A 26,926-nucleotide genomic window follows, 5' to 3' on the forward strand; every position below is an offset into this window, starting at 1 on the left:
CTATAGGTTTGGTTGGCCTGGCCTACCTGACTGGCTGGGCAGGTCTGTGCCCACGCCCGAACCTGCTCGCTGGAGGAGAGAAGTGTCAGTGAACACCTCCCCTGAACGTGTGTGAGATTATTGACAGTGCTCACAATCAGTCAGCCGAAATCACCAGCACTGCTCAGTGCACCTGCCACCATACTACAGCTAAACTGACATTAATAAGGTAAGCCATGTCTTCCATTTGATAAAACTTCACAAACGACTTGTTTCTAACATGTTCTGGGACTATATGGGGTTGGCAACTGCTTATTCTGATGACATTTTTATTTAATTTACTTGTATATCTGCTGGTTTCATCTGTTCTGGCTGATGTATGACACAGTAAAAGTGTTTTTGGATTCATATCTTTGATTTGGCTTTCACTCCGTCACTGTCACAATCGCTATTCAAACATGTTTCGTCTTGCACAAGATGTGTTGACGCTTGAAGGTCATTTTGTGTCACTATGGCGCAATGAGGATTGTAGGAGCGACTTTGGCCTTACGGACTTTTGAAAATTAATTTACTGGCAATAAGCTTTATGTCACTTGCAGTTGTGAGGCTTTAATTTGGACATTGAATATCATGGTTTCTCTTATGTCATTGATCACTAGAAAGCATATTGTTCAGGCTTACTCAAATTGTTCAGAATGACAAAACAAATACACACAGGGATGTTGATTTGGACATCCACCAAACAATTATGGAAACTAAGGGTGGTTGATTTTGAACTCAGTTTTAAAGAAAGTGCTTATTAAAAAAATCAAATTAAAATAAAAAAAACTAGGAAGGCTAAAATTCTGGACTTAACCTCAGGGACATAATGAAATTTGTTGCAATGATCAGGTGTTCAGACTCTTTCATTGTCCGTGTGTGTGTGTGTGTGTGTGTGTGTGTGTGTGTGTGTGTTTTCTGCCTAGATGGACAGGCTCTTCTACATGGTTTAGAAAAGAAAGTCATGAATCTTGCTTGATGGTTCAGTGTTACAGATCTCTACAGATGTACATCTTGGGATCTGTAAACAACCTGATTAAATAAACATATTTTGTGGGCTATGCCGTAAAGAAATGCACGATTAATTTGACTTCTGTAACTGAAACCATTTTAGCATGCCATCAACATGATTCTCCTACTTCCCTGTTTTCTGTGTTAGATGCAATGAATCTGTCAGTTACTTTTTTAATTTCCTGAATGAATGTTTTAGTCTGAAAGTTGTGTAACATTTTTTGTTTGTCAGTCTCATGATGAGAAATAAATACTGTGGTAGTTTAGCCTGCCAACAATTCATCACCTTGTTGTACCTACAATTTATAACTTGAGGCATGTAATTCACTGTATACTTGGTGATTATTATTTAAAAAAATATGCAGTGTGTCCAGAAACCAAAAAATTAATAATGTAATCAACTAATTTATTAATATACACTACCATTCAAAAGTCTGGAGTTGGTAAGATTGATTAATTGACTGGTTTATGATGACATTTTTTACGATTTAATGCTTGAAACACTTCTTCTATCTTTATATTTTAGTGAGCCTTTGTTGTATTGTCAGTACTTTCTATTTAAAAATATTTGATCATGTAAATGAAAAATGAAAAGCCAATAAATTAAATGAATACAAATATTTGCTTTTGTGGGGTTTTTAATGGCTGAGTTTTTTTTTATTTTATTTTTTTTAATCCAGGTGTCTTTTGAGGCAGTTTTTAGAAGTTGACTAGAGGGCCACTAACAATGTCTAAAGGTAAGATCCAATGACATATGTTTCAATGATTTCAATTGAATCTCACATGAGTTAAACTGTCAGTGTTTGTGCATAAGTCAGAGCTATTAATTTATGGCATTCCACTCTTACAACCAAAACAATGATGTCCTGCGTCACAGCATCAAATCCTGTCGTGCCACATGTCACACATTGCTTAAGACACTCAACTTTCTGTTATACTTTTTTATTCTCTCATACCACTGTTACCACTGATGTAATCAACTTATCAACTTTTGGCTCAGTGTAGTGATATTAAAATATATCTTTATATGTTTGTGTATGATAAGCTCTGGACTGTCTTGATTTCAGAGGCGGACAGACAGTCAGTTTTGCGGACCACAAAGGTTCGCACTTCTCTAAAAGGAGACAACAGCTGGATACAGAGACAACAGCAAGAAAATCTTGAGAGAGATGAGGAGGAGAAACCATGGTGAGAAATAAATATTATAACAAATCTTAAAGTTCAAAGTTCACAGTACTATTTTATCTAACACATTCTCTCATGTAGGGTCGCCGAAGTGCGAGCAAACCGTTCAAATGGTGTGTTTGAAGAAACAATTCCCGTTTCCTCACCCACGGCGAATGAGCCTCAGCCCAGAGCCGACACAGACAAGTATGCATTATTACTCTCCATGGTTTACATCTACATTTACTCATTTAGCAGGCCAAAGTAACCTAGATGTAGAAAATGTCAGTAGAGCACAGTAAAGAGTCATTTGTGCATTGTGCAGTGTTCTTTTGGGTTTATTGAAGACTTAAAGCAACTCTGCATTTTGAATCATGTTCAGAGATTTGAGCTAGAGGAGCAACATGGTACTCCAGTGTAGAAATGACAAGAGACCAGATAAGGAGTTGTGTACCATTAAAAAACAAAAAAACTGCATGACTGGTTGTCCTTGGTGATGTGGTCTGCTTAGCTTTAGATGGTGGTCAAACACTATCCCTAACTTCTTGGCAACCTGAATGGTTCATTTGTGAACCTTACTGAATGGTGTTGTCTTAAATTGCTGGACTGGCTTGGAAGAAGAGAAACTTCCCAGTAGGTTAAATTTGAGGTGGTGTTTTTTCACCCAGACCGGCTTTTGTCTGCCGCTAGTTCTTTATGTGTCCCGTCCTTATCAGACAAACCAAGGTCTGTGCAGCCACTAGATTAAGTTGGAAGGAGAACTACATTTCCTTGGCATAGCACTAGCAGGAAAATCAATGTTTCTGGATGATAGGTCACATCAATGTTGTGTATTTCAGAAAGTGGAAGGACCCTGAACCGAACCCTGAGGCACACCAACAGTTATTTGACACCAACACACCATGAATAATCTCTCTGTAAAGTAATATTCAAACTAGAGAAGTGCAGTTCTGTGAACAATAGGGTGGACAGGAGGATCTGGTGAATTACTGTGTTGATGGCTACAGAGTGGTACAGCAGAATGAGGATGAATGATTGATAGGATGCTTTCGCCAACTGCAGGGCTTTGTTGACTCATAGCAAGGTTTCTTCCACCTGTAGCTGGTGTGTGCTGAGTGCACTGGTGCCGTTGTACTGTGGCTGCCGTCGCATCATCCAAGTGGATGCTGCACACTGGTGCTGGTTGAGGAAAGACCCTCCCTACATAATTGTAAAGTGCTTTGGGTGTACAGCAATACACAATAAAGCGCTATATAAATGCTTCATTCATTCATTCAAAGTTTCTATTGAATGTCTGCTTTTGAAGTTTGACTGATTGTTGTCTAGCTGGTTGTTCTGTTAGAAGTAAAAAAAGTGCTTTTGCAATGGACACAAGGAAAGAAACCGATCTGAAATCATCTGTTATTTTAAGATTATGTATTGTTTTAATCTGTGGAGATACCTGATACTGTAGGAGTGACAGAAGAAGCATAGGAGATGTGGCTTGTAGAAAATAGGAGGGAATAGGGTCAATAAATATGTAATATATAAACTCCTAAAAATGAAGGTCCCAAAAGGGGATTTTCACAGTGATGCTATAGAAGAACCATTTTGGTTCCCCAAAGAACCTCTCACTTAAAAAAAACACAAAAAAAAAACATGTTTTTACGTGTTAAAAATAACAGTATTTTATTTTCAAATTCATAGACCAAAAACATCTGGATCTGGTTACATAATCAGGTAATGAGAATGCTCGGTCAATCAAAAGTTATCTTTATCAGCACTGCCTTTGTATTACTTTCCTTCATATGTGACCATTTACTTTTGCAGAGGGGTATTCAAGAAAACCGATTCCAAGCCAACATCAAATTCATCCACCAATGGATATGCGTAAGAACATTTTGAAGTATCAGAAACCATACTAGTTCTATAGACATTAGAACATCATGAAATAAATTCCATTAAATTAATATGGATGTATTTTTACACTTAAACTACATTTCTAATGTATGATTTGTAATTGCTAATAAAAGATAAATCAGTTTTAATAGTATGCTATTTGTCTCTCCTCCCTTAGTGGAATAAATAGCTTCAACAAAAAGCCATCTGAGACCTACAAGAAAATGTAAGTTACCCGAAAACACTCAAGCATGTGGGTCACGCACATGAAGCCCCTTAATTATCTTAATTAGGGGCCAAGCACCGAAGGTGCGATGGCACCTATTGTATCCGTTAGATTTCTTCTTCTTTTTCTTCTGCTCTTGAGTCTATGGCAGCCCATAGAACCGATTGGGGGAAAGTTGTAAAATTTGGCACACTGATAGAGAACAGTCTCAATACTAACCACAGCGAGGAGTCTCTAACTCAAACTCTGTAGCGCCACCACTTGTCCAAAGTTTCACTCATGTATATGCTAATAACTTTTGAATCGTAAGGCTCTGAATCCTTGGCTCAAGCTGAGTCAAATGAAGTCCAAAATTTAAAAATCGTTAGGTTTAGTTTTTTCACTATTTTTAATTGTTTGTAAAACATACTTTTTCGAGCTCGTCCTAGACGGTTCGTCTGATTTTCACCAAAATTGGCTCAGATCATCTTCAGACAATGCTGGCAAAAAGTTATGGAATTCAAGTTGATTCGTCCAACCGTTCTCGAATACCGCGCTAACGAATTCGCCAAAATGCATGCAAAAATGGATCTGAGGCTATATCTCCGCAACGGTTTGGTGTATTGAGACCAAACTTGGTGTGTGTTATAACAAACATGACCTGATGCTACCTGCAGTGTTTCGGCGCTGTGCCACCTAGTGGTCAGAAGATATGAAAAATGCATATTTTTGCTTATAACTTGTGAATGGCCAAAAATCACACAACTGGTCTCTTTAGATTCAGTGCAGCATGAGTCCGACCATACCCGATTTTCCCATGTCAGCCATTTTGGGCGTTGGCCATTTTGAATTTTGTAGTAAAATGCTATATTTTACTAATGCATTGACGTATCGTTACGAAACTTGGTATGGGTCATCAGCACGATGCCCTGAAGGAGCCTGAGAAGTTTCAAGCCAGCGTCACCTAGTGGTAAAATCAAATTTTCACATGCTTATAACTTTGGGTGTGGATGACTTATTTTCACAAGAGTCACCTTTTTAGACTCCTGAATCCTTGCAGAGTCCAACAATACCAAACCAGATTTTTTGCCTTATGGTTTGTGCAGCGTTGCATTTTAGCGCTTAAAAAACATTTGCCAATAGCTTAGAAACCGTTACTCCGATCGACACGAAACCACCATAGGAAATTCGGAAACATAGCGTGCCGGCTAGACGCTAATGCCCAATTGCCAAAATGTTGATAGTAAGTGGCACAAAAATGCAAACAAAGTCGGCAATCAATCATTTTTTTCTTCTCATATGTAAAAATGTCTATAACTCCAAAACAAAATTAGATATTTTCACCAAATTTGACACGCATATGTATGGGCACACTCTAAACACTGCAAAAAATGCTTTTCTTACTTAGATTTTTAGTCTTGTTTCCAGCCAAAATATCAAACAATTCTTAAATCAAGAAAGATTTTCTAGAGAAGTAAAAATTATTGTCTTGTTTTCAGAAAAAACATGTCAAAATTAAGTGAGTTTTAGCTTGAAACAAGCAAAATAATCTGCCAATGGGGTAAGAAAAATAATTTTATGTCAAACAGAAAACCAGATTATTTTTCTTACCCCACTGGCAGATTATTTTGCTTGTTTCAAGCTAAAACTCACTTAATTTTGACATGTTTTTTCTGAAAACAAGACAGTAATTTTTACTTGTCTAGAAAATCCTTCTTGATTTAAGAATTTTTTGATATTTTGGCTGGAAACAAGACTAAAAATCTAAGTAAGAAAAGCATTTTTTGCAGTGAAGACATAAAAAATTTGGTGGGATTTTGCCTCTTGGTGGCGCTATAATTGAACAAAACATGAAATTGCCATTGACTACAATAGAGTATTATAATACAAAATGTTATTTTCTTCGAATGCATTGGTGTACCATTACGAAACTTTGTATGTACCATCGAGACCATGACCTGACAGTACTCAAAAAGTTTTGAGACAGTGCCACCTTTTGGTCAAAAGTTATAATTAAATTTCAAATAAATACTAATAGCTTTCTGTGAATTTTGCCTATTGTAACACGTATTAATAGATTGCTTGGGTCATGCTGAGACCAGTGATACCAATGTTACCATAGTCAGACTCAATCTTCCTGTCCGTCATTTTGATTTTCTTTAAAAACCTACTTCTTCAAACTCCTCCTGGACCATTGGTCCGATTTTCACCAAAGTCGAATCATATAATCTTCAGACCATGCTGACAAAAAGTTATGGATTTTGTGTTGATAGACAAAACCGTTTTTGCAAAATGACACTTGAGGCTGTATCTCTGCAATGCTTTGGCATATTGACACCAAACTTTGTGTGTGCCATTGTCAATTCACACAGAACACACCACATCGATTTCATAACAGCGCCACCTATTGGTCAAACGTGATAAGCCATTTAATCATATCACTTGAGGTTGTATTTATGATTTTTCAACCGTTTTGACTAAAATCATCCTAAAATGGCTTCAATTACTCATTTCTGCAGTTGGTCTGATGCTTGCTTCTGTAGTGCTTGGCCCCGTAATTGCTGCTTGCAGATATATTTATGTTTATTTGCATAAATTTTATTTTCTCAGAGCCCCCCACACAATTCGGTCCAGCAATGAAAAGACAGTGCAGTCTGAACCAACTCTGAGTCCAGATGCAATGGAAAAGAGGTGAGAGACCACACTCCACAGACTGATTTATCCAAGGTGACCTCATTTTCCTCTTCATAAAATAACCTTTTCTTTGTATGTGTGTGTGTAGGACAGAGGCAGCCAGCAGTGTGCTGAAGGGATCGGCAGCAAATCGCCGTTCATATGTAATGTCGGCTGCACAGAAATATGAGTAAGTGTCTTGTTGAAAATACGACTTCTGGAAATGTACTATACTTTAGAAGTGTACCATGGTAATACCATGCACATTAGTTAATAATATGTACCCTTTAAGGTGCTAATATACTCGTTTTAGGGCTAAATAAGATAAAAAGGTGTATCCAGTGACAGCTTTTTCACTTTTTTTATAAGTGTATCACCACTGTAATTTTTTATATTTTTATAAGAAGGCCTCACAGTATTTTTGTTGTTGTTGTTGTTTTTTTTAGTATTGACATGTTCCATGTTAAATAAATAAACATTTCTTACACTATCAACAAAACAACTACCAATACAATTCTAATTTGTATTTTTACATTAACAATGTAACTAATGTTCTGTTTATTAAAACAAACTATATTTTTCATCAAAATGCTTTTTAAGCATTTTTACATTTATTCCAAAATACTAACTATAAGAACACAGTAGCAAATGTCATATTTCATGTGTATTTTATTTGTTAACTAATGTTCAGCTGTTCTTTTTAATAGTCAACTTTAATAGTTAATTTAAGGCAGTGCATCCACGTGACTTTTCCCCATTCATTCTTTTTCCTCTGTACCACTATTTGGTTAAAATATTAAGATGAATGCATGTCCTATTCCTCACTGCACAATGTTCACATCTAATATCTGCAGACCTTCAGAGAAGCCTGACAGCTCTGCTGAGATGGGCATTTCCGTTGTTGCAAAAAGGTACTAGCACACACACTGACAAAAGTAAATAGGGTGAAAACAGGTGGCTCAGATTAATCTTATTCATACATCATTATGTGCATCTGCTTCCATTAAAAACAGCAATAAGTTCAAGTGTCCCACTTTACCTGTGTAAACTCTATATATGTTATCACCATTACATTTAGTCATTTACCAGATGCTTTTATCTAAAGCGACTTACAAATGAGGACAATGGAAGCAATCAAAACCAACAAAATAGCAATTATGTGCAAGTGCCGTAACAAATCTTGGTTAGCCTAAAGCAATACACATAGCAAGTTTTTTTAAATTTATCCATTATCATCATCCTCTTACTTTTGCATGTATGTGGTTTGTAGGGTAGATATCAGTGATGATGATGATGACACTACAGCATCTGTTAAGTCTGTACCTGTGCAAAGGTAAACTACACAACATCTGTCAGTTATGCAACTTCAAGCTCCTATTTTTTGTTTAACACGATCTCAATTGTAATTTTATTTTATTTACAGTGTAAAATCAAACAATGAGCCAGTGGTGAAGGAGGTCAAGCCAGCAGCACCTGAAATTAAATATGAACCTAAGCCAGTGATTGAAACTAAACCAAAAACACAAACTAAAATAACAACTGAAGCTAATGCCACATCAGAATCTAAACCAGTGCTAGAAAATACAACACAGCCTAAAACAGCGTCTGAGCCTAAACCAGCTTCGCAACCTAAACCAGCAACTGAAACTGCAACAGTGGCTGAAACCAAGCCTACAGCACAAACTAAAACAGTAACTGAACCTAAACCCACATCAGAACCTAAAGCGGCTGAAACTAAACCTACAACAAAAACTGAACCTAAACCAGTACTTGAAACTAAAACAGCAACTGAAACTAAAACTGATCCTAAACCTACAACACAAACTACAACAGCAACTGATCCTAAACCCACATCAGAACCTAAAGCGGCTGAAACTAAACCTACAACAAAAACTGAACCTAAACCAGTAATTGAAACTAAAACAGCAACTGAAACTAAAACTGAACCTAAGCCTACAGCACAAACTAAAACAGTAACTGAACCTAAACCCACATCAGAACCTAAAGCGGCTGAAACTAAACCTACAACAAAAACTGAACCTAAACCAGTACTTGAAACTAAAACAGCAACTGAAACTAAAACTGATCCTAAACCTACAACACAAACTACAACAGCAACTGATCCTAAACCCACATCAGAACCTAAAGCGGCTGAAACTAAACCTACAACAAAAACTGAACCTAAACCAGTAATTGAAACTAAAACAGCAACTGAAACTAAAACTGAACCTAAACCTACAACACAAACTACATCAGCAACTGATCCTAAACCCACATCAGAACCTAAAGCGGCTGAAACTAAACCTACAACAAAAACTGAACCTAAACCAGTAATTGAAACTAAAACAGCAACTGAAACTAAAACTGAACCTAAACCTACAACACAAACTACATCAGCAACTGATCCTAAACCCACATCAGAACCTAAAGTGGCTGAAACTAAACCTACAACAAAAACTGAACCTAAACCAGTAATTGAAACTAAAACAGCAACTGAAACTAAAACTGAACCTAAACCTACAACACAAACTACATCAGCAACTGATCCTAAACCCACATCAGAACCTAAAGCGGCTGAAACTAAACCTACAACAAAAACTGAACCTAAACCAGTACTTGAAACTAAAACAGCAACAGCAACTGAAACTAAAACTGAACCTAAACCTACAACACAAACTACATCAGCAACTGATCCTAAACCCACATCAGAAACTAAACCTGTTGAAACTAAACCTACAACAAAAACTGAACCTAAACCAGTACTTGAAACTAAAACAGCAACAGCAACTGAAACTAAAACTGAACCTAAACCTACAACACAAACTACAACCGCAACTGATCCTAAACCCACATCAGAACCTAAACCTGTTGAAACTAAACCTACAACAAAAACTGAACCTAAACCAGTACTTGAAACTAAAACAGCAACAGCAACTGAAACTAAAACTGAACCTAAACCTACAACACAAACTACAACCGCAACTGATCCTAAACCCACATCAGAACCTAAACCAGCTGAAACTAAACCTACAACACAAACTACAACAGCAACTGAAACTAAAACTGAACCTAAACCAGCTGAAACTAAACCTACAGCAACTGAATCTAAACCAGCAATTGAAACTAAAACAGTAACAGAAACTAAAACAGAAACTAAACCTACAGCACAAACTACAACAACAACTGAATCTAAGCTAGAGGTGGAAACTAAATCTACAACAAAGACTACAATAGCAAGTGATCCTAAACCCACATCAGAGTCTAAAGCAGTTGAACCTAAACCTACAACAACAGCTGAACCTAAACCAGCAGCTGAAACTAAACCTACAACACAAACTAAAACAGCAACCGATCCTAAACCCACATCAGAACCTAAACCAGAACCTGGAGCTAAATCTACAGCTCAGCTGAAACCAGCACCTGAATCCAAGCCTGAACCAGTTCCAGAGAAAAGGTTTGCTGTATTAATGTTCATGTTACAGAAATGTAAATAACTGCATATCTGATGTTGATTTATATATCCTTTTACGCTTTGTGTCTGTAGACAGAAACACTTATATTGATGTATTTTCTTCATGTTTTTATCGTTTGCAGCCTGTCTGACACCCTGATATCCTTCAGCACAAAGCCTGCCAGGTACAAGATGATCCCATTCATGCATAATAGCATCCGTCATATAAAGATTATGTTCATTAATCTCAGTGCCATTCATGTGTACAGGGGTTTCATACAGTATTAATGTGTTCAGAGCGGAGCGTGAGAACACTGTTTATCTGACCTCACTGTCATGTGAATTTATTGCACTTATTGCCATGTGATAGTTCAGTGCAGTCTAAGATAAACTTGTCAGATTCACACAGACACAGACGTGATCTAAACCCACTCTTAGGCATACGAATATGTATGCAGTGTCCATAAGTAGCACCAATTGTAATTGAAGTAGTATTTAGTCGTGTACCATTCATGCAAACCAGTGAATGAACACATTCGGTGAAAATATTGCTTTAGTTTGTTTATTTATACAAACATATTATGTTTTATATGGTTTTCAGTTTGTTTTGCTAAGGACGGTTTAATGGGTATTTAATGGGATAGTTCAACCGAAATTGACAATTCAGTCATTATTTGCTCACACCGGCATTGTTCTAAAGCAGTATGACCTTCTTTCTCTTTCTTTTTTTAAGCACAATGAGCAGAGAATTTTTTATTTTTTCCTTCCATCCTTAACTTGGTTGTCGCTCTACTATGTCTCATTTTAATGAGAGTGCAGACCTTCACCAAATTTACTGTGACAGGGTTGAACTAGTTACTCACTAATCAAATATTAGGTGGATGACAATTACATAGCAATTAAGTTTGCTGACTGACTTTAAAGAACAATTTTGAAGCATGCTGTTTTGTTACAGACCACTAGAGGACAGGAGAGTTCTCTCCGAGACAATATATTTAAAAATGAAGATTTTGATTCTAATCCAATAATTACTCTCATTGGCAGTTCTGGCCAAGCGGATTCAGGGGTAGATCTTCTCAGTCAGGATCTGCTGACAGACAACAGGTGAGAGAGGCTGAATTATTTAATTATTTTAGATCCCCAGAGGAGTGTAATATGCAGAGGCTGTGCTCATTCTATAAAATTGATGCCTCATATACAATAAGAATTATGATTCTGAGGCCAAAACATTTTGTCTTTATTATCTGTATATATTTTTAGATTGTATGACGTAATTCTAAAATGTAATTCATACATTTTATATATTTTTACATGAACTTATTTTGTGACCCAAGTCAACTATCATTTTGTATAGTTCACTTTGAGCACAAAGGTTTGTAATGCCAAATTAAACTGTAAAACTGGAAACCCTGTTACTGTCAACACTAAAGACCTAATTATATCCAAACAAACAGTATACTACAGTATATTCATTTAGCTTGAGATGGCACAATGCAGTTTTTAACACTTAACACATTATTTACCTGAATAAAATGTTTACAGTCTTGCACAGATGTTACTGTAAAACAGTCAAACTGGAAGAGAATGGGTTCTTAAATGATCTGGATGTTTCTCCTCTAGTTCTCTGCCTCAGACAAACAAGACACATAAAAGTCTGGACCTGCTTGCAGATGATCTTATTCCCTTCAATACCACCGGGTGATTTTTTTTTTTTTTTTGTCCTCATTTATTCTTCAAAACTAAGAAATGACAGTTCTATGAATGAAGAATACACATGGCATGCAGTGTCTTAGAGAGATTAGCAATATGATTAATAATGTAAAAATAACACACAAAAGAAGCTCAGAAGACAGTGAAGGCTTCACTTGAGTATCGAAGTGTAACTAATAGTTTTGTTCCCCCTCTCTCAGAACCAGCACTGACTACACCTACACCCGGAGGACCCTGCTTGAAGATTTGAAGAGGTACAAGCATTATTTCTTTCTTTCTATTTTCTTTTTTTTCAGTTCACTTAAAGCAGATGTGTCCGAACCTGTTCCTGAAGGGCCACTGTCCTGCTGAGCTCAGCTCCAACCCTAATCAAACACACCTGAACCAGATAATCAAGGTCTTCAGACTCGCACCCTAAACCCTCGAGGTCTTCCTCCGAGTCCACACAGTTGCTGTGGTAATATAACAACTCTAGTAATATAAACAAATTACTCTACCCAATACTGTACTAAGTTTTCTACAACTATAGGGTATATTATACTACAATACCTACAGTTTACTACAGTAAAAACTAAAGTATACTACAGTATGTATTACTGTTTATCAGTTCACTGTAGTTAATACTACAGTATGCTGTAGCATTCATTAACAAAGTGCTGTAAATAAATACTATAATATAGCATGGTTCAAAAACACTATAAATTACTATAGTATTGTTTTGGAGCTGCTTGTAGCTGAACGCCGCGGGACGTTGGCCCTCCAGGAGCAGGACTGGACACCCCTGACATAAAGGGTTCTCATTGGTGTCAAGCAAACATGTTTGAGCTTCAGTTTTCAGTATTTGATTTGCTTTGTTACGAGATGGTAAATGCGTCGAGCATTGTGTTGATCATAGTGTACGCTACAGCCTTCAGGAAAACAGTGCTGTGGTGTGCTTTGTCTCAGCACAATAATCCTTGGCATCACAATTCCACTTGCATGTGACAGTACATGCTTCTAAGTGCAGTGTGAATTTTTTTTACAGCTCAGATGATGATTTTGATCCAATACCAATATCGAGTGAGCCCACAAAGAGGTAATGATTCTGAATGAATGTCTCCCTGTGTATCACTCATCTGTACACATGGCAGCCAACACCTCATTCTCTGTCTGCTTGTGTCTTTCATAGTCCTCGGTGGTACAGTCCTCCTAAACCGGACTCAAGGTAATTGTGCAGATTAATTTATCAGGCTCTGGTTGCTAAAATTGTGACAGTAATGGTTATCATGATACAGTTTGTCATAATAGTGTAAATGTTTATTTTTAGTTCCACAGATACATTCAATGACTTTCAGCATCCTGTGGATTTGGTTGCTGAGTGAGTATATAAATCAATTTACATGGACCTGACTGATATGCAAAAATTTCAGAATGTCATTTTTTTACACCGTGCATTTGATTAAATGACAGTTTTAATCAAGATATTTTGTGCTTAATTGATAGTATGCCACCAGAAATTTTGGTTTCCTTGGCTGAAGATGTCAATCCAATTGATACTAAGAGGTAATTCAATACTGCACTTATTACGCCAAAAGCTGATCTTTATTAGCACAGCTCATTTCTTGAGCCAACACTTGGACCTGTCTGTGTTGATTCATATTGTTTGCACGGAGATCTTTGCTAAGAAAAGTCAATAACGTAATGGGTTAAAGTCCCGGAGAAGGAAGCAGTGGTAGTTTGAGTCAAACCCAACCCTTAAACTCCACCTGAGCTGCAGATAAACTCTCACACAGTCTCAAACGCACTTTCACACGTGTAGACACGCTCTCTGGAAATAAAACTAGCCTTCATACCACCGGATCCCTTTTAAAAGCAACATCTGTTTTTTTTTTCCAAAGCTACTGGAAGACAGACATGGACAGGTTAGTGCCGCTGTTCTTTCAGTGACGTTCATTGCACGTACAAAAGCTTTAATAAGTAAGAAGTAAAATAATAATTCAAGAAAATTCCACTATTCGTATTTCATATTATGAGATTACAGAAGACAGGGATATCAATAATTTGTCAAAACTTCTTGTTTAAAAACATCTGGGAGTGTTGATATATGAAACTTTTTAAACATGATTCATTTTGTGATTCCACAAGATTTCAAATTTGAATTCCTATTTTTTTTTCAATGAAAATATTAGTTAATGTGTGGGGAAAATTTTTTTAAATAATTTTTTAATATACTTAGATCTTTTGACATCATCCCATGGCTCCCTTTAGTTGTGAACCAATATTTTAGACCAAACAAAAAAGATATTTATATATTTTAATGCACATTTGTATACATATGTTTATAAAGATATTACACAATGATTTAATATTTGATTAAAATATTCAATACGGAGTAATGATTTACGTTTAATATTAACTTCCAGACACAATTTGTGAAAACGTGGGAAGAAATCTGACTTTCCAAACGTAATATCTCATTTTTGAATTAACATACTTTTTGGACACTTTGAAGCCTTGCTGTTCCCTAAAGAGGAAAATTAAAAGTCTTGTTTATGTTTCCAAAAAATATATATTTCAAATGGGGTTAACAAACATTTACATGTCCGTCATGTAATACTCATGTATTGGCCACAAGGGCAAAACTAGCTTTTCCTGTTTAGCATCTGATTTCATAATAAAGAAGCAGAGCGCTGGATCAAAAGATATAGGGCAGGTTTTCTAGGACAACAGCTAAATAAGTATAGCCCTGCTTTAAGTCTTGGGTTACTCATTGTTTCTTAAAAGATCTTGCCTGAAATAGTGCCTTGATAAAGACAAGTAGGCTACTTTAAAAATGCTGCACGTCTCTATATTTTCACCATTTACTTATGTCCCCCACAGTCAAACATAATAACTTATGATTAACATAAGTACGTGAGACCCTTCGGTTGTGCATGGTACATCAGAGATCACACGTTTTGTTGTCTGAGACAAGATTTCTAACATAATGACTATTTTTGTCTTATAGTTACAAAACCAACACCAAAACAGTGGAGAGTTCTCTCCAGGAGAATTTACCAGAATCTGAATCCAAGAAGTATGTGTTTCCAATGAATAGTTTATCCTGATTAATTTAACCGGAAAGTGTTGTCCTGTTGAATGCCTGATCTCTTTTGTTTTCTGTTTTTAGGAACTTTGTCTATGTTAAGGAGTATGTGAATAACTCATGTCTCGATGGCAGGTAACTTGGAGGCTTTATATTCTTAGAATCATTCTCTTCCGTTATAGTCATTTTGCCAGAATTTGCTCCGTAAGATCAGCAGTTCTCCATTGGTTTGCTTTAGCACCCAGATTTAAGACTCAACGCAAGAACAAAATTGCAATACAAAAGTAATACAAATATTGCACTGAAATGAATTAACATGATCATGAACTGCATAGACTCTCTGATATGTGAAGCGGACCCTCAAGGGACTAATGTACAATAATGCACAAAATAAAACTTGACTGTGTGATGAGGATCTGGAGGACAGACCTGTCACCTTTTTTATTTTAGCATTGTAACTGATGTAAAATAAGTGCAGTGCAGAGATACGGTGCAGAAGGTCATAGAGTATTAATCTGTGGATCAATACAATGTCTTCAACCACAAAAATGCTCTGTCTTCCTTTTTATAGCAGCTCTGACTATGTGTCATCAACAACCTCCAACTACAACTACAGCAGCCCCAGGTAACACGTTTAGATATCTCGCATAACAGCAGCCCCAGAAACAAGGACACTTTTTTTTCACATTTTGGGGCAAATGTATAAGGGCCATTCTACAGAAAGTCAGAGTTGGAAACGTCTTTAAAAAATTTATTTTTCCAAACAAATTGTATGCATGCAAATTGTATAATATCCAAGGTACACATTTCTAGTAATTGTGCAGTTAATTCTCATATTGTATTTTCAGAAAGTTTTGGAATATTTGTCTTCTCCCCAAATTTGTCACTACCGAAACACAGTAATAATAATTTAGTTAGAAGGGTTATATTGACCTATTAAGATTTTGCTTACATCTACATTGTAAATATATATATATATATATATATTGAAAATTTGCAGAGGTGAAATTATGAAATTTGTAAGATTTATGAAATTGATAAGATTTGTTGTATTTTGATTTTTCAATTTTTCTTTGTAAAAGGCAAAAAGTTGATCATACTGATTTCAAAGTTAAGGATTCATTAGTTTGAATATACATTGAACCAAAAACTATCATAACATCTTAGTTGATAATTCAGTATACTTTGACAAAACATCCCATGTTTCGGTAGTGACAGTAATGCTTTGGTAGCACAATCACATTGCAGAATTTTAACTCACACACTACTAAAACATAATAAAAAAAAGCATAATGTACTAAAATTTTGTTTATTTCCCCGAGATATGAGGATTATGTGTTCCTTTTTGTCACTACCGATAAAATGATGACATATTTCGGTCGTGACAATTCTATGGGATAACACCCCCCAAAAAAACAAAATGTTACGGTAGTGACAATTTTAGATACTTTTGAACCTAGCTCAAAGATGCTAATCAGCACATGGTTAGCTAGCACAGTTATGAACAGTTGTATACATATAAAAACTAAATGTTATGGAATAACTCCCAAAAAATTTGCTTAACTGCAGAAAAAAGGTGTTCGGTAGTGACGTTCCTTAAAGTTACACACAGATTTTTCAGACTTTTGAACACATTTACCTCAAAATGATGATACCTATCTACTCACACCTTGTAGCAATGAGAGAGGGGGACACAGGAATATTTCCTGATCATAAATTTAGGGGTGTAGTTAAAATCAGTCTTGGCCAATAGACTAAAACATGCACTGTTTCGGTAGTGACATGAAAAATGCGGGATACATTTTTTAACATAAAGTTTCATAATTTACAAATGAAACGTATAAAATAAACATTTTTTGAACTTCACTTTTTAAAAGAACCAAAAAGATACTTTTTAAAAACAACAATTTTGGGGGATTATTCGGGTTCGGGACAGCCACCTCCCAACTGAAAGTACCTAATAAATGATGACTTTATATATATATATATATATATATATATATATATATATATATATATATATATATATTAAGATTACAAATATTTTAAATATTATTGTAGGTTTCAATAGATAATAGAAGGATCTTAATAAACATCTAAGATTTGAATACTTAAATGCTTTTTAAATGTGTTTTTTTTGGTTGTGGGACAGCAGTTTGCACCAATTCTGTAGAATGGCCCAAACCCAGCTGAACACCTCTGGTGTGACTTTAAATGCAGACCCAAAAACTCATCACCAAACACCAATGACTTGTACATATGGGTACAGTCATTTTAGACACTTCCAAAACGGTTGCAACAGAGATGGAAATACAGTTTTTATAAATGCATGAATTGATTCCATAATATATCCTTATATGCTTAAACTTTAAGATTTGTTCTCATGGAAATGACTTAAGTAGTCAAACCTGTTCATTAGAAGGGGGTGTCCCAATACTTTTGTCCATATTATAGTGTATCATATATGACTGTATAGACTGTTCTAAGTGTGCTTATGTATCATTTACTGCACAAGCAGTGAGTAAATGGGAATTTTTTTAGTTTGACATACGAGCTCTAAACAATGACCTCATTTGGTCTTTTTAGAAGTGATGTGACTTCCTGTACGTACTGTGGAGAATTGGTGGGAAATGATGCCAAAATCACCATTGAGCACCTGAACATATCCTGTCACCCATCTTGCTTTAAGGTACGCAACAATATCCGCTCACACAAAGGACTATTCTTTCCCAGACACCTCTCTAATTTGTATGGCACAATATGCTGGATGCATTTTAGCTTGTTTGTGATATGCTACACTGCTGTACTTAATGATATATGACAATATGCTTTAATGAAAATATATATTGAATTTCTTTTCCCCCCCACCCCAGTGTGGTATTTGCAGTAAACCAATGGGAGATTTTCTCTACAACATGTTTCTCCATCGTGGGACGGTCCATTGTGAGAGCTGCTATTCCAATGTGCTATAAGGAGATCTTCTTACACTGCCTGAAATATCCCTCAACAGTATAGCTAACCTGCTTATTTGAATAGGATTTAGACTTTTTACTGACACACAACACATTCTTTTTTATTTTTCCCCACTGATCGTACCGCTGACGTAGTGCAGCTGAGCAGAATACCTTCTTAATATCATAAAAAGGTTTTCTTGTGTTATGAATGCTTGTTGCAGTGCATCTAGGATTTTTTTTTTCGATTCTGTCCCTTTAAATGTTTAGTCAAGACAATAAGAATGTATATCTTTGTTGTATTTAATCATCAGAAACCATTTTAAAGAAATTATGACTGTTTTAGTAGCACTGTTATGAAAATATGTATCCTGCATCGATATTCAATTAAAGCAAAATTCTCACTGAATTCAAGTTGAATTCTCCTTTTATTACAAGAATGTGCAATAAAAAATATAAATATATAAATATTGCATAAGAAATACTGAGGTACACAAACATTTAAACGAGTCAAGACATAAACAGGTCCCAGGAGTCTTGTAGGAGAATCTCATGAACCACTCAAGAACAGGTCCAAAAAAAATAATTCACTCAAAAAATAAGAAAAGTATACCTATTTATGAATTTATGCATGATTTTTGCAAAAATTGTCATTTTTGACATTTGTGATCCTGGACCACAAAACCAGTCTTAAGTCGCTGGGGTATATTTGTAGCAATAGCCACAAATACATTGTATGGGTCAAAAATTATCGATTTTTCTTTTATGCCAAAAATCATTAGGATATTAAGTAAAGATCATGTTCCATGAAGATATTTTGTAAATTTCTTACCGTAAATATATCAAAACTTCATTTTTGATTAGTAATATGCATTGCTAAGAACTTCATTTGGACAACTTTAAAGGAGATTTTCTCAATATTTAGATTTTTTTTACACCCTCAGATTCCAGATTTTCAAATAGCTGTATCTCGGCCAAATATTGTCCGATCCTAACAAACCATACATCAATGGAAAGCTTATTTAAAGCTGATGTATACATTTCAACTGTGAAACATTGACACTTAAGACTGGTTTTGTGGTCCAGGGTCACATTTTTCAATTGTGACTGTATGACAACCTTCGCTCCAACATGACCCAAATTCCCATTAGTTCCCATCATGTGAAAAAATGCTATACTGTACAAAAAAAATAAAAAAATCCTCCAGCCACATAATCAACATATTTTGGATGCATCATGCGCTTAACTCATGAAAAAGACATAATCAAATCTTAATGGTCCAAAAAAGGGGGTTGCTTTACAGTATTTTTTCCTTTTCATTTTTGTAGTAAAACTTGACCTTGATGTGTTTTCATGAGATTCCCTCTTCAAGACCCTCATGCAAAGAAACCATTATTCTGTGTTCATCGTAACTGCAGTGATATCCATCTATGAGATCTTCTGTGACAAGCTGCAAGCAAGCCTGAGTGATTGTGAGCTGTGAATGTTCAACATCCGCTGAAACTTTCAGATTAACATATAACTCAAGAACATTCATTATGAATGCGTAATACAAATACTGATGTGAAATATTTAAATGTAAAAAGATTACTGTGTTTCTATTTGATTAGAAATTCCAAGCATTTTCAAAATGTAGAAATGGCTCATCAGCCTTGGGTGGATTGCCAAATTGTCTCCAGAAATAATTCAGTCTTGAGCTGTCAGAGGAAGTTTTGATCTGTGACGTCCCCTCAGGAGGAGGATGAGTCCTGAGTTCATCTCATTGGCCTCTGGATCTCCTCACAGCGATGCTCTGTATATGCTGCCATAATAACGACGGATCTGACACATTGTGTCTGATGAGTGACTCCAAACCCTCTGCTTGATCCAGACTCTGCCAGTAGTCCTGCGGCCACATCTGGAGCCAGCTGAGAACAAACACACGTCACAGTTTCACTCTACTCCATGTCTTGATTTAAAACAACATTCACAAAACTTAAAATATGATGCATTTTAGAGTGAAATGCACATACAGTGCCCTCCACTAACATTGGCACCCTTGGTAAATATGGGCAAAGGCAGCTGTAAAAATAAATCTGCATCGTTGATCTTACATTAAAAAAAAAATTCTAACCTTTCACTGAAATAAAACAAAGTGGGGAGAAAATCTCATGATGAAATAAATGTTTTTCTCCAATGCATGTTGGCCACAATTATTGGCACCCCTAGACGTGTATCTATACTGTCCTAATACACGGTGAGGAGGAGAGTTTGAGCGGCCAAAGACTCTCCAAGGATCACAGCTGGAGAATTGCAGAGATTAGTTGAGTCTTGGGGTCAGAAACCTAAAAAAAAAAAAAAAAGTATATAAATAAAAAAAATCAAACAGCCCCTACATCACCACATGTTGTTCGGGAGGGTTTCAGGAAAAAATCTCCTGGCTCATCCAAAAACAAACTCCAGCACATTCATTTGTCAGACACGACTGGAACTTCAAATGGCACTGGCTTCTATAGTCAGATGAAACTAAAAAAAGAGCTTTTTGGCAGCAAACTCACCAGCTGGGTTTAGTACAAACAGGGATAAAAAGTACCCCATGGCCACGGTTAATTATACTGCTAGATCTTTAATGTTGTGGGCCTGTTTTTCTGCCGGAGGTCCTGGATATCTTGTTCAGATGCATGGCTTCATGTATTCTATCAAATACCAACAGATAAAAAAAATCGAAACCTGACTGCCTCTGTTAGAAATCTTATAATGGGCCGTGGTTGGATCTTCCATCAGAACAATAATTCAAAACAAACATCAAAATCAACACAAAAATGGGTCACTGAGCACAAAATGAAGCTTTTGCCATGGCTGTCCCAGTTTCTCCGACCTGAACCCTATAGAAAATGAGTGAAGTGAACTGAAGAGGAGGAGCTGTGAATCTGAAGGATCTGGAGAGATTCTGTATGAAGGAATGGTCTCTGATCTCTTGTCAGGTGTTCTCCAAACTCTTCAGGCATTATAGGAGAAAACTCTGAGCTGTTTCTTGGGAAAAGGACCTTGCAATAATTGGGTGACAATAATTGTGGCCAACAAGAACTAGAGAAAGCATTTATTTCACAATAAGAGTCCCCCCCCACTTTCAATATTATTTTACTTCAATGATAGGTTATGATTTTGTGAATTTTTGAATGAAAGATCAAAAGTATAAACGATGCAGATTTATTTTGACAGCCACCTTTGCTCATATTTACCAAGAGTGCCAATATTAGTGGAGGCTGGGCACTGTATTTATGAAATGGTGATACTTAAAATCTGTTTACCTATCATTTGGGTCAATACTTTCCACAGGTCCGTATCCAGGGCTGGGCAGCGGGCAGCCCATGTGCGAGTTGTTGGCCATCTTTGGGTGAGGCGGCAGGTTTTGTTGTGGGTTCTTCCTGTGTGCTTTCACCGCTGCCAGACGCTCGTTCTCTCTGTCACACACAAAACACTCAAACCCGTTCAGGTAGTTTGGTTTACTCATGTCATTGACGCCCCACTCTCTGCTCTCCAGCCCCTCCAGCAGACGCAGGTTAGTGATCTCGCTGGGCGTTTTGTACTCCAGATAGCGTAAGTACTCTGCGTCGTCTTGATCCAGAGTCTTTATGAACTCCGCCAGGTCCCGTGGAGAGGGGAAATCATCAATGAGGATAGCAGAATGATTGTTCGGCAGCCAGTCGACCACCAATGACGAGCCCCTGTAAATGGGTACACAGCCCTGGTGCATGGGCCGCCACAGCTTCTCCGTCATGTAGTCGGGACACAGGCCGTTCTCCAGGGCCAGGTGGAACTTATAACGGCCGACGAAAGTCATGAAGCGCCTGTCTTCACCAGTGGCTGTGCTGGTGTCCTCCAGATAGTCAGGCAGGGGTTTGTTATTAAGGCACTTCCCATACGAGTCAATCTAAGGAGAAGCCAAATTATACTTAATTTTTCATATATGCACACAGCTAAACATATAGCCTATATAAAATAAACTCTTGACAGCATGCATAAACTCAGACACTTGACATGCAACACTAGAGTTTCCACATCCAGTGTCTGCACTATTTCTCTAATGAGCCATTTAAAAATGTCTTTGTACTCGTTTAAACTGGTTTATCTCTTCACACAAGTGCAATGCGGGCATCTTTTGTTGCTGTCTCTACAGTAGTTTCTTCTTGTTCCTTCTGTTCATTTTAATTTTTGACTGTGCAACAATGGGCCAGGCCAATGTTGCCAAGCTGTGGACAAACTAATAAATGCAAAAAAATAAATTAAATAAAAAAAAGCAATGTGTACTACAAGCTGTGTGTAACATACTGTGCTGATGACGACATTTGCATTGTGCACACTGTATGCATATCCTTGCGTATGCATAAAAACTGGATTACAAAAGGCTGGAATACACTAAACAACTTGAAAAATCTGAACAGATTTTAAAACACTAGGTATCATACATTTGCTGACTTTGAAAATGGTTTCAGAGATAAACTAGGTATTATACACTAAACAACTGAGTATCACATACTACCAGACTTTCAAGTTTAATTTAAGCTTTCTTGTAATGCCAAGATCATAGGCTCAATTCAACCGGGAACACACACACACGTTCGTTTTTTGTGAAAAGTGGGGACATCCCATAGGCGTAATGGTTTTTATACTGTACTTACTGTATGTGCTATTGCCCTACACCAACCCTACACCTAAACCTACCCCTTACAGGAGACTGTGCATTTCAACTTTCCCCAAAAACCTCATTCTGAGTGATTTATAAGCGTTTTGAAAAGTGGGGACATGGGTCAATGTCCTGAGATGTCACCTTCACCTTGTAATACCTGTCTTACCTTTGTCATTATACAAATCTATGTCCTGACTTTTCACAAAAACGCACACACACACAGACACACACAGACACACACAGACACAGACAGACACACACAGAGAGAGAGAGCTGGGTAGATTATTTACAAATTGTTGTCCATTACTGATTACAGATCACATGATGAAAACTGTAGTTAGTAATGTAATCTAGGTTACTCATTTTAGCTAATGTAATTCAACTACCTTTTAGATTACTTTTTGTATATCAAACTTGATTTATACTTAAAATTAATTGTACCATATTATTATAAAAAAGAAAACATTCCTTTTCATAAAATGCATTAATGTCAGAACTGCATAAGTTGATAAAAAGCTATTAGTTATTTAAATTACAAAAATGTACAATAAAAATAAAGACTTGAACACTAAAAATATAAATATTTTGTTTACCTGCATGTCAATGTGACCATTAACAGACATCAGAGAACTGTAAACATGCAAATGTGTTGTTAAATTATTTGAAATATTAACTTTCTGAGTTTAATAATAATTTTCTGAGGAAGAGAATTCTCTTTTATTTCAAGGGTTCAGCTGACAAAAAAATGTTTGGGAATCCCTGAATGATATGAACAAACATTAATAAACATGAAAATAACAATGACATTGCACGCCCAAAGTCTTCCAGGTCTGAAATATTTTTGACCAGATTTCCATTATGAAAAATGTACTGCCATTGTGTGAAAAATACGTATTCATGTCCATAAAAAAGTAACTGTAATTGGATGAGCATTTTAAAATGTACTTAATTTTTGTAATCTGATGACATAATCCAGATTACATGTAATCAGTTACTACAAGCACTGTTTATATACAATTATTATAATAATTTGCAACTCTGACTTTCAACATCTAGCAAATCAATGCAAAAGTCGCGTAGTGCATGCAGATTCTTGGTTGCTAAAGCACTCACCCATTTAAATATATTTACAAATGTATGAAAATTTGAAATCTCTTATAACAGTATTACCTCTATATATTTCCTCAGCTCTTGAACATAGCGATCGCGGTCTGAAGGCACATCACAGTGGGACTGCATGTAGAGCACAGGGGCCAGACCGGCCCGTCTCCAGCGGTTCTTCTCCTGCAGAGGGACTGCCGGTGCTTTCAGAAGATAATCCAGAGAGGGTAACCACTGCAGCGTTAGCGGATAGTCCGACTCCCTCCTGAACGTGGCTGTGTAGTTAAACAGCCTGATTCCAACACTGTGAGAGAGCAGGTAGTTATTCATGGGCGACTCTTCATGGAACAGCGCCCAGGTCTGATGGGCCAAGCGTGGCAGCGGAGCCTCATACGCCCGGAAGTCTGTGCCATAGAAAATGATGGATGCCGTGCGCCGATACAGCTGGACTTTCCGGTTGCTTGTGACCAGGCAGGACGAGTGGGCGCAGTCCACACGCTCGGTGTCTCCTGGGAAGTGCGGGAACAGATTGGAGCTCCACCACAGAAGGATGGGCAGCTTATTATTGGGGCGAGGGTCAGTGTTTCCAGGGCCGTGGTACGTGCTCACACTGGCAAACTCCATGTCAGTGAGGGCACTCTGGGGCTGGAAAACCCCACTGTCCCCTGTATCCACTGGCCCCTGGCCCCAGCAGCATACTGGGGCCACCACAATAAGCCACAGGCAAAGTGTCATAGTCAACCTGAGAAAGAGAAGGACACTGCATTGAAACATTCTTCCGTGCTTAAAGGGATAGTTCACCCAAAAATGAAAATTGTGTCATTAATTACTCGCCCTCATGAATACAAAAAATATTCTCGTAGCTTCATAAAGTTACGGTTGAACCACTGACGTCTCATGGACTATTATGTTCGTGGTACCTTTGGTAGTATCCTTGCCGTCTATGAAGGGTCAGAGAGCTCTCGGATTTCATCAAAAATCATTTGTGTTTTGAAGATGAACGAAGGTCTTACGGGTTTAGAACGACATGAGAGTTTTTATTTTTGGGTGAACTATCCCATTAAACTGTTGCAATGTGGTTAAAGAAAATTCAAGTATCTACATTGGACTGTAAATATTATTAAGGGTAAAAAATAAGCCTGGGCTCGGTGATAAAGGCCTGCCCGATGTGAAAGCATGGGAAAATGTACTCACACGCTGCCTTAAGCCTAGTGTACGCACCTCCTCGACTGCATCCGAAATCACACACTCTCTGAGTAGCTTCTTCTTTTGAAGAAGTAATTACTTAGCGACCATTAAAAGTATGTTCTATATAGTATAAATGCATGTTGCATGAATGTAATCCGGATGCACTACATTCGTCATGTTGTCATTGTTGCTGGTGTCACTGCCATTCACAAATCACAAAGTATGTGATTTGGGATGCAGCCCTCATTTACCGTGGCGATGGCCGAGGAGGTGCAAATATATTATAAATATCACTGCACTACACGGATGGTGACAGACAGTGATCTACCTCATAAGAAGACATTTGCATTGATGGACAAAAATAATTGCCTGATTTTGTAAATGTGGGAAATTACCTTTGAATTAAACACGCAGTTTGTGCTTGAGCCTACAATACCAGAAATACCAATGTTTATTAAAAATGTTAATGAAATGAAAATGTTTAATAACATTAGAAAAAATATTTAAGAGAATGTTCCCATATTTACATATTTTGTTAGAATGCCACAAGTAATAAGAGAGTATGGAACTGAGTTTGGTTTTTGGTCTTAACACACACAGTTATGTAAGACTTCAGTCTTTGCGAGTAGTCACATAAACACATAAAGAGAAATGCTGATTAATGTCAAACAACAAAAGACAAAGAGAAAAATCACTCACTGCTCTTGAACGAATCACTTGAAAATCACTATTTATTTCATTTGTATTTTTGTTCTATTGTATTTACTTCTGCTATTTGCTGTAATTTGTTTATTTTATTATTGACTGTTTACTTTTCTTTAATAATGTTTATATTTTATTAGTTAGGCTAGCTGTTTTTGTTGCGGTGGTATCAAAAAATTGATTGAGAATTTCAAAATTTCACTAGTATCTCAAATTTTGCTGTCTTACAAGAAAGATTTTCTAGACAAGTAAACATTATTGTCTTGTTTTCAGAAAAATTTCAAACAAAATTAAGTGAGTTTTTGCAAAATAATCTTGTTTTCTGTTCGAAAAACTCTAAGTAGGAAAATCATTTTTGCAGTATATATATATATATATATATATATATATATATATATATATATATATATATATATATATATATTCACTTTTTTTTTTTTTGCAGGGTCAGGGTCAAAAATTTTAAAAGGGAAAATAAAAATCTGAACCTCTAGCCAGACCAGGCAGGCAGATAGATAGATACAAATGCCCTGGAAACTACATAGAACAACATTTAGGTACATGTTCAGTAATAAATATGGAGTAAACGAAAAGAAATGGCTGCATTTCAAAACACAATGAGCTTTCTAGACATCATTTTGGGCATTGTGGTCTCAAAACCTAACTTACACCTCAATTTCGGTTATCAAAATGGCAAAATCTAGTCACCAGCCTTATTCAAAAGCATTTTTTGGGCATCATATGCACCTATTATATCCAGAAATGCACTCAAGGTATGGAGCACAATATGAAGCACAGCCAAAGAAGAATATAAAAACACATTTCCGACAAAGCACAAACACAGACGCTTATATTCCATACAACATGATCTGACAGCATACTTTCTTACTTCAGTTCAGGACAGACGCATGCTGTATTGCTGCATGTCCATTGTTTTTCCTCGCCACTGTCCTGTAGCACAGGATGGACACAAGATGCTGCTGTGGCACGACTGCTCTTCCTGCTTTGAGGAATGCCAGTGGGACAAATGGAGCATTACTGCCACCTAGAGTTCTGGATGAGAATTACAAACAGAGGAATTATAGTTTTTATTATTATAATTATACAAATTTATTTGGCCTTTTAATGGTATATAATATTA

General features: G+C 36.6%; 2 protein-coding genes across 4 annotated transcripts; one reads left to right on the forward strand and one right to left on the reverse strand.

Annotated features, from left to right (window-relative positions):
* znf185 (zinc finger protein 185 with LIM domain) lies at nt 1-18,534 on the forward strand. 3 transcript variants are annotated; one of them, XM_058798535.1, is made up of 26 exons: nt 1-208; nt 1,710-1,766; nt 2,097-2,217; nt 2,296-2,400; nt 3,880-3,912; nt 4,003-4,062; nt 4,250-4,297; nt 6,887-6,967; nt 7,059-7,139; nt 7,804-7,860; nt 8,220-8,282; nt 8,373-10,403; nt 10,544-10,585; nt 11,445-11,504; nt 12,021-12,098; nt 12,311-12,364; nt 13,135-13,185; nt 13,279-13,314; nt 13,417-13,467; nt 13,593-13,652; nt 13,988-14,011; nt 15,097-15,165; nt 15,259-15,309; nt 15,746-15,799; nt 17,764-17,863; nt 18,048-18,534. In XM_058798535.1, exons 2-26 carry the CDS (start codon nt 1,757-1,759, stop codon nt 18,144-18,146), a joined length of 3,519 nt encoding a protein of 1,172 aa, XP_058654518.1. In that variant the 5' UTR covers nt 1-208; nt 1,710-1,756; the 3' UTR covers nt 18,147-18,534. The 3 variants fall into 3 exon arrangements, with proteins under 3 accessions (XP_058654518.1, XP_058654517.1, XP_058654519.1); XM_058798534.1 differs by having other exon boundaries at nt 5-208; nt 17,761-17,863; XM_058798536.1 differs by lacking the exon at nt 13,988-14,011 and having other exon boundaries at nt 7-208; nt 17,761-17,863.
* On the reverse strand, nt 18,535-26,801 carry fut11 (fucosyltransferase 11 (alpha (1,3) fucosyltransferase)). Its single transcript, XM_058798538.1, has 4 exons — nt 26,675-26,801; nt 23,965-24,637; nt 21,416-22,038; nt 18,535-20,032 (listed from the first exon to the last, which is right to left on the reverse strand). Exons 2-4 carry the CDS (start codon nt 24,628-24,630, stop codon nt 19,885-19,887), a joined length of 1,437 nt encoding a protein of 478 aa, XP_058654521.1. The 5' UTR covers nt 24,631-24,637; nt 26,675-26,801; the 3' UTR covers nt 18,535-19,884.
* Between the last annotated feature and the right edge of the window lie 125 nt (nt 26,802-26,926).

This window comes from Onychostoma macrolepis, chromosome 14 (genome assembly GCF_012432095.1).
Source record: "Onychostoma macrolepis isolate SWU-2019 chromosome 14, ASM1243209v1, whole genome shotgun sequence".
In the NCBI taxonomy this organism is placed as follows: domain Eukaryota; kingdom Metazoa; phylum Chordata; class Actinopteri; order Cypriniformes; family Cyprinidae; genus Onychostoma; species Onychostoma macrolepis.